This window comes from Centruroides sculpturatus, unplaced genomic scaffold, assembly GCF_000671375.1.
Source record: "Centruroides sculpturatus isolate CEXI.00-Female unplaced genomic scaffold, Cexi_2.0 scaffold1559, whole genome shotgun sequence".
Taxonomy (NCBI): Eukaryota; Metazoa; Arthropoda; class Arachnida; order Scorpiones; family Buthidae; genus Centruroides; species Centruroides sculpturatus.
This window is the reverse complement of record NW_019386184.1, coordinates 37,321-49,025: the sequence shown is the minus strand read 5'-3', so window position 1 is coordinate 49,025 and position 11,705 is coordinate 37,321. Positions and strand designations below refer to the sequence as shown.

Genomic DNA, 11,705 nt, shown 5'->3' with positions numbered 1-11,705 from the left:
AACGAAAATGAAAATTTGCTTGATAATTCAACTACGCTTGTTGGAGAACAATAAAAACACTACACTCAACAAGCCACCAATAAAACTCAACTGCCTAACCTATAACCAAAGTCTCCTTTTAATTTGTTTTTTAAAAAAAGCGCTTGACAAACTTGCCCCGCATGCCGAAGTTGCCCCGATCTCCCCTAATATTGCACTGTATGTTATAATGGAAAGTCATTACAGAAATGAATGTTTTCTAGATATAAAATATATTTAACAATTAATATTAGGTATAGTATTATCGAAAACGTGCAAGTATACAGTGATTTTATTGGCTAAAACATTTTGTTATATTTTCTGTCTATTTACTGTTTATTTTTGTGACAGTTTTGGTGTATGATTCATACACGAAAACTTCATAGTCTTCACTTGAAACTTTATTAAAAAGACATTTGTATACTTCTTCATAATATTTTCCATGGCATTTAAAACAGGGAAAAGTAGTAATGTTATTTTGCTTTAAAAGTAAAATTCAAAATTGTTATAGATATTTCTCAAAATTTAATATGTACTAACCTGCTCCAATGATTCCCCATCCAACCATCGTTGCCATTCCTGAATAGTATTCTTTATTGGTACGTGGTAGAGCGATTGTTTGTACATGCGGAGGAAGAGAACCGCTCGATAAAGAAACGGCGCTATCTAGTATTAAAAGTGCTATGTCATAAAGGAATAGCGCGCCTTTATAGTACGGATGTGGAATTAATTCTTTGAAATACACTTTCTGTCCAAGGAATTTATCTTTGTCACCAATTGACCCATATATTTCATCGGGTTCCTTACTATGATATACAGATAAGATATAAATATATGAAAACTTGATTTAAATATATAATAATATTATACCGAAATATATTATAGTATAAATAATTACATTATTACTTTTATAAATATTATACAAATTTTAAATTATTTTCATTCATCGTAATTAATTAGAAAATACATACTTTGCTATTGGGTGAGCAGCACCCAATGCAGTTTTGGTTGTTATCAATGAGTAACTTGCAAGAAAAGTTTCTTCATCTTCAACATCTATATCATTTACTTCTAAAAACAGGGCAATCTAGAAACAAAATATTCTTTATTTTGGTTTCTACAACTAAGTTATAAAATCAGATAAATAATATTTAGTTCACCATAAATGGATAATCCTTAATTTCAACATCCTTACCACCAATCATCCTTCGTACAATTCCTACAAATGCCACGAAATCATCAGAATTAATAAACATTTCTGAACAAAAAATAATATCGTTAATTAACTCACCCCGTTTATTTTCATTTTTCTCCGCATTTGCACTGCAACAGAGAATCGTAGAGAATATAAAGATCTTCAAAGCTTGATTTAAAACTCTATAAAAGATAATTGACAATAAATATATGTAAGTAAAGTAATTTCAATAATTTATATTGACTTAATGAATAGATAAATATGTTTCCACAAGCCTTACTTGAGATGAGTATTCATATTGCTATTGATACCAACTGACAAAAAGTACGAAGAATATGAATGATAATCTTAAATTACACTAGAATTACTTTTATACAGTGTAATGCTGAAATTAGAATTTTAAGTAAATATTTCATGATTTAAATTGTATTTTAGAATTTATTTCCTGTATCAGAATGACTTTCAAAAATGTTTTTAAAACATGACTGTAAAAAAATATTTGAAAATCATCTGTAAAATTCCTGTTTAATATAATAACACTTTACAGTTAAAGTAAATTGTAATATTTTTATTTTTAGCGATGTTATTGCTTAAATCATTTATTTTTTACCCAATTTTCGCAGCTGTGTAGAGTTTTTATATTAAGTTTTCTAAATATTTACTGTTGGCATTAATACATCTACGTAATTACACAATTATTACGTCAAATTTATTACATAAGTTTTATGATAGTAACTGTAGTGAAATTTTGTAAATGCTTATTATTAAAAAATTAATAACCATTATTTTAAAAACACCAAAAAAAAAAATAATAGTCGAACATTTTCTATAAATAGGTTCAGATTTTTCTCTGACACGAACACCATCGTGGAGATAAACCAGTAAGTCCTAGTTACGATGCGAGATATAAAGTAGGGGTAAAGGTAAAATCAACCAAGTCAATCATTTATTACATAAAATAAGTTTTTGGTTTTCTATTTTCAACGGTAGATCGTTTCTCTGTCAACACGAATTTTGGGCCATTTCGCTTAGAAGACACTGACTAGAAAAGTCAGTGTCTCTGTTTTGTTGCTAACAGTAACTTGAAATTCACAGTTATTGCATTGTGAGTGATATGGATTGATTTGTGTTAGAATAAGATTTCGAAAGTGATAAAAATACTTGGGCTGTTGCAAACAATATGATGAAGGAAGTAGAGAAACTAAGAAAAATTGAGTTGGAAGAATTAATTCATTGATAGTCAGCATTTAGTTTCAATGAAAGCAACTGAATGCTGGTTATGTTCGAGACGTTTGACGATTCCATTTGTAAAAAGTACGAATACTTTACGAAAGAGAGTTTGGAAGAAAGAAGCTAACTATATATACAGTACGTGAAACAGTAAACAGGGATAAAACGTAAGTACTGTATAAAAGTTTTGCTTTTATTTGTACAGATGGATAAACTTCATAATCATGTTGGTTCTTCTGTAACCATTCACGACGGTATGATAACATACCAACTACCAATGGCTGACTCGGTATTTTGTGCAAAACTGCTGAGCACTAAAACATATTGTAAACGAACGAACACTGTCGCAGTGTTCTTTGTTTGCAATACTTTCAAACTCAATGAGAACGATCAGATCTTTAAACTCCCTTTAGTTTTCACAGCACTGACATGCACAAGATCCGGCGTATTTTATACAATCTTTCAACAAGAAGCTGCCATGTCATATTTTCTTTGGATCCAGGAAAGTAGGCATAAAGGGAAACCAGATGATTGGCATAGCAGTAAAGTCAGCCACCGCATTCCGTCTTGTATCACACTGGTTTAAAACCCAAAATGAAGGCCGAACTGTAAAAATTATGGCAACGTTCTTGGAATAATTAACTATTTTCAAGTTGCAGGAAATTAAGTAATAAAAGTTGTGGGATCGATCCTCCCAAGCACAGACGGCAGGAAGCGTCCTGGTATGATTGCGCATAAGAAACAATCGCTTCATCCAGCGTTATTACTTCATGGATGAGGATTCACCCGAATGCCCTTCGTGCCACTGACATTTAGTGTATTTTTCCTGCGTATCTGGGATGACTAGGTTAATGCAGTAATAACATTCAAATTTCGATAATAAAAATTTATGGAAAAGCTTGCTCTTGTTTACGAAATTTAATTTACGAGAAACTTCAAGAATAGGACGGTCATGAATCGAGGTTATAGTGTACTTCGTTTATTTTCATCAGGATTGAGTGTTAATTTTTCCAATTAAAAATGATTGAAGAGTAAAGAGACATAGTAAAAAAATACGTTTTTACATTTCATGATGTCCAATTACCAGGAAAATTCTTCCATTGAAGAGATGAACTTTATTAGAGTCTGCCTATGCCTCTTGAAAGAGTGCTTGTTCTTGGTGATGGGACTTGATGAAATGTGAAGACAATGTGGTATTGTTTTACTAATTTTTAAAAAAAATCCTTTACTGTATTTTTAAAATTTTGATTATTGCTTGATAATTGTTCAGGGAAACGAAACGATTTGGTCACTGGTGATTTGTAATGTAATAACATACAATATTAATTGGGGCAAAGTTATAAAAAACGATAACGAAACATTTTAAAGGCAAACATACAGGGAAAACCCATTATTCCGGCTCCTGATAATTCGGAATTTTTCTCGTAATAAAAATGCACGCTCGTATTACTACAAATTGAAGTTTCTTCTTCTGTTAAGTTATGGCAAACGCAACACTCGGGCGATCTGCCCAGGAGAATGCTTTCCGGGAGGACTTTTTAGGGAAACTGGCATTACAGACTGGAGAAAACCCGGTAAATATTACGTGGTCAGCCCGTCCGTATTACAAAAAACTACAATAAGATATCGTATTACTTTGTAAAACTGATACTAACAAACTGTTTCATTCACAATTGATCATAAAATGCTGATCTGCTAACCAATTAAGTTTCGCGAAACCTGGACCAAATATTTAAACTTGGCACTGTCGAAGTCGAAAACTTCTTAATAAATCATATTTTGTAAAAACTGGTAATGTTGTATTATGTAATTTTCCTATTCGAATGCAACCATACCGGTGGGACCAGCCAATTAGGAATATGTTCCAGAAGAAGGTTGAAGATAATTCGAGGAAAAGTATTCATTAACTTTCAATGTTGTGTCAAACATTTTATATTTCTCTAAACTCGACTTCTGATATATCTAACAATTTCAATAAATTCCAAATATTTTATTAAGTTAATATTCATATTTTAATGAAACATTAACTCTAAAATAATTACCTACACAGCAGAAAATACAGAAATTTCATTAAAAATAGCCGATATTTTTATTAAATAAATCCTATAACATTATATGCAATTCAAAAGATACGGATACTTACATTACAGTATTTAATATATTTAATACAATACAGAAAAATTAAATACAGTGGAACCTCGGTATACGACCTTAATCCGTTCCTGATTGTTGGACTTATACCGAATAGGACGTATACCGAATCAACCTTTTCCATAAGAAGTAATGTAAAAATGACTAATTCGTTCTAATGTAAAAAAAAATGGCTGGCTTTAAACACCTCGCTTTCCTGGCTAGTTCCTGCTTGATTTTTCATGAGATCAGCATGTATTTTTGTAGCTTTCTCGCAAATAATTGCTTCCGATACGGTGTCTCTAGCACACTGTTTTTCAGTTATCCAAAGCAAAAGCAATTTCTCAACATGATTTAATGTCTTCGATCTCTGTTTAGAAATTGATTTAACCCTTTTCGCAACGTTAGCAGATTTAATAATGTCTTTATTTTTCACGATTGTCAATATCGTCGTTCTCGGAATATGGTATGCAACAGTTAAAATCTCGAACACGCATGCCACCTTTATGTTCCTCAACAATCTCTTTTTTCAGTTGTGATTCTAGTCATTTTTTTAGTTTTCTGTTGCTTTTCATTTCCCTTCTTGCAATTCATGATTAATAATAAAATTTTACTTACAAATTAAAATCAAAAGAAATCTAACAAAGTTATAAACTGTGGCACCGCGAACGTCTAGTCTGGTCTAGTACACCGACAGTTGTTCATAGATGGCGCGTTTAATTAAGTCGTATTCCGAACAAAAGTCGTATACCGAGCAAAATTTGTTTTGTCCAAACAGGACGTATTCCGAATTTGACGTATTCTAAAGCAGACGTATACCGAGGTTCCACTGTATTACTTATATTACAAGAAATCTTAAATAAAAAAGTAAATAATTTTATTAAATCGTGGGAAGGCATGAAAGGCAAATTTCTATCAGACAAACATCTTTCCACTTCCGCTGAGTCAAAAGATGTTAAAGTACCTGCCCCAGTGAGCGGCTGTTAGAATATGTCCGTATTAGGGTCGGGTGGCCTGCCTATCGAGTATAAAAAGAAGGTAGCACATTATTCGCGGCTGCAATCTAGTCATTCAGAACAGCCATGGTTTCCATCGTACACGTCTGTGTGAGAAGATACTCGATTTCCCTACCTAATGCTAGAACTCAGGTCCAGCTTCCGAAGCTCTCAACCCCACGTAATATTTTGATGTAAACTCTCTCGTGTTAGCTAGAGAAACTAGCATCGACACTTTGTATAGAGTTAAGTAGTAGTGTAGCTTTGAGTCATTGTAACCCCATCGCTCGATATTTTGTCGTGCTCTATTTAATATGTGTATACAGTTGACCCCCCCTATAACACGGTAGATACGTTCCTGTTTTTATAAATCCAGCTTTTAGGAGTCCAGCCAATCACAGCCCGTGATTGGCTGGACTACGGCTGTTTGAAAGGTTTCTTCCATAAAATTAATTGATTCTAGCAGGGCTGTGGAGTCGCGTAAAAATCTACCGACTCCGATTCCGATTCCGACTTTTCCTTATCATCTGACTCCGACTCCGACCAGGGGCGGACTTGTTACCGAAAGAGACCCGGAATTTCTGATGTCATCACGTGACCTCAGAATCAAATATTCAATAAATAGAGTTCTGATAAAGATAGAACGTATATTCCAAAGCTATAAGACTCCTCTAAGCACAGGCGGCCTCAGGGGGTGGCGAGCAGAGCAATCGCCCGGGGCCTCGCGCAACAACCCGAGTAGAAAAAAGTTGATATTTAAAAGTTTTTATTTTATCCTTAGCTATACACAATAGCTAAAAATAAAATGAGCTTATTAGTTATAACAATAAAATAAATTTGATTGATTTATAGTACAGTATATATTATTATTATTAATAAATGCCTAATTAAAATTTTTCATTTAGATTTATTCAATCTCACATTCGTATAAAAAGTAAGATATCGAACTTAACGATATCGAAATTAATTAATTAATTAATCAGTGAATAATATTTTTTGTAATTTGACTGTAAAACATATTTGAAAAATTTATTACTATTTGAATTCTGATCCTCGCGCTTAGAAAACCCACTTGAACGCGCGGTTTTGTTATTTCGTGATTCATGGTGTTTACGATTTATGCTCGGGGTATCCCCGTGTTTCATTTCGTTCGTCGATTCTTGTCACCTGACGCTTATTTTGCTAGCAGCTGTATGCGTTACATAATCGTTTGAATGGCACATATCTTTCAGTAGGTATATAAACATTACATGATATTAAGTTTTAGTGAATCTTACGTTATTAACAATACTTATGGTAAAGAGTGAATTGTTAGAAAAACTGTGTAAAACTGCTTGTAAATTATTTCTGAATTAGTTTTATGTGAGAAACAAGATTTATGAAATGAGTTTGCTTGATCGTGATGCCGGTAGAAAATTTGAGTTGGGTAGTTCAAAAAGGAAACGAGCTATCAAAAGAAAGCGGGTAGAAAAAAATCTACGTGGGTCTTTACATAAATGTATAAAAAGTGATGGTCAAGAAACCTCTAGAAATCCTTCATTGACTGAAAGTGACACATTACTGCACTGTAACCCTAACCCAGCTGAAATTATTCTTTCAACATCGTAATAGGTGCTGTTGCCACCTAGTAATAATAGCGAGGATAATGAGTCAACATCAGCATTGTTTCTTACACCACTGCCACCGCCGCTGTCAACCCTATTCAGCTAAGAATACGTATCTGAGTCTATGTCTACATTAATGACTGGAAGAATTGAAAATCTGATTCCTCAAAATGACCCAGGTTTGTGGCTATTAACAATTACTGATGTAGACCAAACCGAGATTGTATTAAAAGGTCCAATTAGGTTTAAAATTTTTTCCCTGTAAATGGTAATGGACGGCGATTCACGAATATCATCACAGTAAAATATTAGCTAATGGTGAAAAACTTGACAGGTGCTGGATGATTTATTCACAAACAAAGGATGCCGTTTACTGCTTTTCGTGTCGAACGTCCGGACTAGAAAATACGAAAATTGGATCCAATGAAGAAGTGTATGATTGGAAACACTTGGTTGATTACCTAAAGTCTCATGAATCTAGCTGACTGCACAAAGATTGTATGTTGAAATGGTTCATTTTTAAATCCTGTGTATATCTTTTAAAGCATTTATGTACCTTAGTTTATCATCATTAATAATTTGTCGTCTTAGACCGGATGGCCGAGCGGTCAAGATGGCGGCCTACCGCTCTGGATGACCCAGGATCAAATCCGGATGGGTCAAAGGATCCTTAGGAATTTTTCGGGGGTTGGTCTGTTCGGAAATGTCCGGTCCAGTCGCTCACCACCCGGTCGCCTGATTGTGTGCCTGGACGAACTGTAGTTGGCCTGCTATACTCTTATAGCAGGACCATTAGGGTTTGCCCACAGAGTGAAAAGAGTAAAAAAATAATAATAATTTGTCGTCTTTATGTTTATAAATTTTCTAATANTCAACTCCCCGGGGATTTTTTAGTGGCGGTGGTACACCAGATATGTTGGGCTCGTCCCTCGTGGCTTCATGACCAAACCCATTATGAGCATGGAAGAAAGCCTTGCGTGCATCACTCACGCAACGCGACACTCGAATGGTTAAGGATAAGGGATTTTTTTTGGACCTGAATGCTTAGCTGAATGTCGTTGGCGCACCCAGAGGGGTCCAAATGGTCCTGGCACCTTCCAAAAGAAAAGGAAAAACAAACACTAGAAAATTTTCCAAAAATCATTTATTAATAAATTTATTTATTTATAACTTTTGCATTTCTTATCAATCATCAGAAATACCTACTTTCAATTCACATACTTTGCACAAAGGAGAAGGGCCTCGCAAAGATCTGCCGCCCGGAGCCTCGCAATGGTTAAGGCCGCCGCTGCATCTAAGTAATACATAAACGTGTATTCGATAATTTTTACTTTTCCGGCTGTTATATATAACATGGGGAATGTGTAACGCTCGGTCAAGAAATGACCCCTCCCAAATTTTTATATTTTTCGACTCGGGACATCTTGAAATTTCGAGTTATACAAAAGATTCTAGGTTTTTTCTATATGTGTGGTTGTTAGACTTTGTGTGCGGGGCATGATTTCGTTCACCCTGTTTGAAGCCTAATAATTTCTGTGGTCAGAGTGCTCAGAATCGGAGTCAGATGAGGACACAGGAATTAAGTTATTAAGCGTCAAAGTGGTTGAACTAAATCGTGTCCCCATATACATTATAATGTCTTAGGCGAAGACATCTTAACGGGTTTTACTGTACTATTATAAAATGACAAAAAAAGCTTGCTTTGAGGGTAGAGACGAGTTTTATTTTTTTTTTAATTTTGAAAACTAATAACGAGTAAAATAATCATTAAGAGATATGACACATGACCACTTTTATGGCTTCACCCTGTCGACCTTTAATTAATAACGAAATTTTAATAGTATTAATGCCCTTTTATACGCAAGCTACAGTGCCACATTTCGATTCTTAAACTTTACCCATTCTGAGATATTGTTTAATATCTCAGAACAGAAAATAAAGAAATTAAACAAATTAGATGTCAATACACACACGGGCGCGCATTTTTCCCTTTTATTAACCTTTTTCAGGGGTTCGGGAGGACTCCAAACGTGTTGATTGGCTAAAAAAAAAGAAAAACTTGGGGAGTCAAATTTGACACGATTACAATACTTTTCCGTTTTATATACATAATAAGTTGGGAAGTAGAAAGGAGTCGGAGTCGGCCGATTTTTTGACGACTCCAACTCCGGCTAAAACACCAAAACTTCACGACTCCGACTCCGACTCCACAGCCGTGGTAATTAGATATAACATGTATCTCGCTGAAGTGTGATAATATTTCTTTTTTTATGATATTTACCTGAACACAAACTACATTTAGATTATTTAATATCTTTATCATTCCTGTTGTAGACCTTTATATGCTTCGCTTTAATATGTCTATTTAAGCTTTGCTTATGATTATATTTCAAATTACATTCATCTCATTTCATTTTATACCACCGATTTAACACGAAGTATTTATTACAACATTGTTGACTATTATAAACAAGTTATTACTATTATTATTTTAATTTATTGAATAATTCTTTTATTACAATTAATAATTTTACTTATAGTATAGATAATCATCTTAAATTTCATATTACTTATATATCTATCACTTTATTTCAAATTGTACTGTTCGTTTCTTTATTTAACAGTGAGGAACATCAGCTAACGAGGGAACAGTAATCATATCTCAAAATGTAGACAACCGACTGAACTTATTCTATCTCAAGGCGATGAGGCTACACAACCAAAACAGCAAAGGAGAAGAAGCTTTAGCGATGTTATAGATCACAATGGAGAACGAAAATACAAACCCGCGCGAGAAACGCGTTATGACACAATGGTCGAAGAAGTGATCCTTGATGCTTCCCAAGAAATACAGGTTCTTAGAAACTTTCAGTTATTACAGCAAAATCTACTGTTTTAGATGATTACTTATTGTAAATTAGCCCTCTTTAACAATAAACACAGCTCAACTAATCGTGTTTAGACAACTGTATAATGACCATAGAAACGATACATCACAAATTTGCAGTAAGGTACAGTATATGCAATATTCATTCATTTTACGATATTTACATATATTATTTATTGTATAAACGTTTCATTTTATTATTTGACACATTTAATTACGTTATTTTCATCTTATATTATATGTAATTACTGTTTAAGTTTATCGAAATAAAGTATCGGTACATGGAAATAGATTAATCCACTTTTTATTTTTATAATAAAGAAAATTAATTCGGTTTTTGAACAACTCATAGTTCGAACGGCCGTTTGGAATGAATTAATTTCGAAGTATAAAGCATCAATAAATAAACTAATTTTAAATATACACTTTCATTCACACAAGTGCTCTGAAAAATAGAAGAAATCAATTAACTTCATTTTTTACAGTTTTCTTGGTATTATGCGATTGAAAATGAAAGCCCGAAGCCCTCGTGTTTATAAATTGTTTAAATGTTAAATTAAAATTTTTATTTGATAATGAGCTCGTAAAAACACATAGAAAGTGTAACTAACAAGAATATTTGTAAACATGAGGTCTCCACGTCTTACTTTTGTTTGCGTAATAACAAGAACACTGAAAGAGAAAGTTATTCTTTATAGTTTTTAATATCTTTATGAGAACAAACACGCTTATTTGATTCGTATTATGTTTTCTATTAATGAGTAAAGCTATACATAGGAAAATCTGTATTTAAATTTCATTTTTTAACATATAAAATTTTAGCGAAATTTAATGCTAATATTCAATATTGAATCTAGAGAAACGTATTGTCATCTGGAGCAGCTAAGTATGATAAGTAAGTAAGTAAGTAAGTAATCTTTATTAGCGTAGAAGGCTTTCGCCTATTACAAGGGCGTTTTATTTTGATGAAACGCATATTCACATNATTGAAGATGTAAAGCAAATAAAAGTTTCCAAGAAGAAAGAATCATCTCGAGATTATCAAATAATTCAAAGGTGTGATGTGTTGACTGTACGAGGCTGTAAAAAACTCATTGAGCCGTTGTCAGATGCGCGAGAAAGGTTTGAAAAAGTTTGTCCATGCCGGAGAATTGTTTGACATTCGATAAAAACTGAAGAAGACCTTAAAAAATTAGAAGATTCACAAGAGACTGTGATTATGAGATCACAGTCAAATCTTACTCAAGAGGACATTCCATTATCCCCCGCTTCTACAGAATCACCTATAGAAATACAAGAATTTACCGATAGTAATCTTAAACTGCCTTCTATACCGTTGATTGATGATGCAGTCGTGAAGAATATTCAGTTACCCTGCACCTCCAAGGGATCGCCTCTGCAAGTTGCAGAAGTCATCACTGAGTTACTCTTAACTTCAGCAGAATCGCCATCACAGTTTAGTACAGAGCCTGTAAAGAGCACTATACAAGACAAAGCCCGTATTGTTTGCTCAAAAGCAGCATCAAGTGCTCACAAGTGTAAATCGTGTAATATGTTTGTTCACGCAGTTTGTGGTGAAGTAGATCCTAAAGAGGAAGGGTATGGTAAGAATGTATTGTGCATCATCTGTAAAAAGAATATGGATC

General features: G+C 33.5%; 1 protein-coding gene across 1 annotated transcript in view; it reads right to left on the bottom strand.

The window, feature by feature from the left end:
• LOC111613974 (trypsin 3A1-like) overlaps positions 1 to 1,565 on the bottom strand; it is a 5,536-nt gene extending 3,971 nt beyond the window's left edge. The window contains exons 1-5 of the mRNA XM_023355329.1: positions 1,494 to 1,565; positions 1,310 to 1,395; positions 1,179 to 1,237; positions 990 to 1,105; positions 559 to 824 (exon numbers count right to left, since the gene is read on the bottom strand). Coding sequence (XP_023211097.1) covers positions 559 to 824; positions 990 to 1,105; positions 1,179 to 1,237; positions 1,310 to 1,395; positions 1,494 to 1,510 — 544 coding nt within the window. The 5' untranslated portion in view covers positions 1,511 to 1,565. The remainder of the gene's footprint in view (positions 1 to 558; positions 825 to 989; positions 1,106 to 1,178; positions 1,238 to 1,309; positions 1,396 to 1,493) is intronic.
• Between the last annotated feature and the right edge of the window lie 10,140 nt (positions 1,566 to 11,705).